We start from the raw sequence: 717 nt of genomic DNA on the forward strand, positions 1-717 counted from the left end.
TGACCTAAAGCTAAAACACTTTGGTGGGGGTATTTTTGGTGGTAGGGGAGGATGGGATCCTTCAAAGTTATGTTTCTGCAGTTACCAGACCTCATACTGCAAACATTCCAACTGGCTTCCTACAGACCAGCAACTACTCACGTTATCTATGAAGTGAGCAAATTATTAAACAAGGTCCTTTCCAATCTTCCTTGGGAAGTAAGGCACCAGCATGAGATGATTTCAGCGTCTTATCACCCCACTCCCACTGTGCCGCTGTGTTTAAGGCAGATGTAATCTAGGCATCCAAGGCAGAATTTGTGTCCCCAGCAACTGGCTTCCAGTTAGTGACATCCACAAGCTCTTACAACCATATTCCTGTATTTTTTCAAGATGACGTTGGAGTTGTCATCAAAATAAAGAACTGAGATGGCATTTAGTTTGGTTGGCGCACAGCACGGTTTGGGGACGTACTCAGGATTCATTAGGTGAACCTGTTTCAAAACAGAAGGGAGAAAAGTACCATTAGAAATGACACGTGGTCTTGGCTTTACTCATGCTTATAAAGTGGAAAGGCTCTGAGGGCTCACCAAGGTCTGTACGATTGCATGGTTGGTTGCGTTCATGTGTGCATTGAGCGGGAAGGAGCATTCTCCATCACAGTAATTGGCAGCATAGCCCTTGGGTGCGATGATCCAGTCCTTAATGTAAAGTAAAAAAAAAAAAAAAAAAAGCAGC

The 717-nt window shown here is 43.9% G+C and overlaps 1 protein-coding gene across 1 annotated transcript in view; it reads right to left on the reverse strand.

Annotated features, from left to right (window-relative positions):
* Positions 1–6: 6 nt before the first annotated feature.
* Positions 7–717, reverse strand: part of BMP6 (bone morphogenetic protein 6) — a 48158-nt gene continuing 47447 nt past the window's right edge. Inside the window, exons 7-8 of the mRNA XM_008590331.1 lie at positions 570–680; positions 7–473 (exon numbers count right to left, since the gene is read on the reverse strand). Coding sequence (XP_008588553.1) covers positions 324–473; positions 570–680 — 261 coding nt within the window. The 3' untranslated portion in view covers positions 7–323. The remainder of the gene's footprint in view (positions 474–569; positions 681–717) is intronic.

This window comes from Galeopterus variegatus, unplaced genomic scaffold, assembly GCF_000696425.1.
Source record: "Galeopterus variegatus unplaced genomic scaffold, G_variegatus-3.0.2 Scaffold6000, whole genome shotgun sequence".
Taxonomy (NCBI): Eukaryota; Metazoa; Chordata; class Mammalia; order Dermoptera; family Cynocephalidae; genus Galeopterus; species Galeopterus variegatus.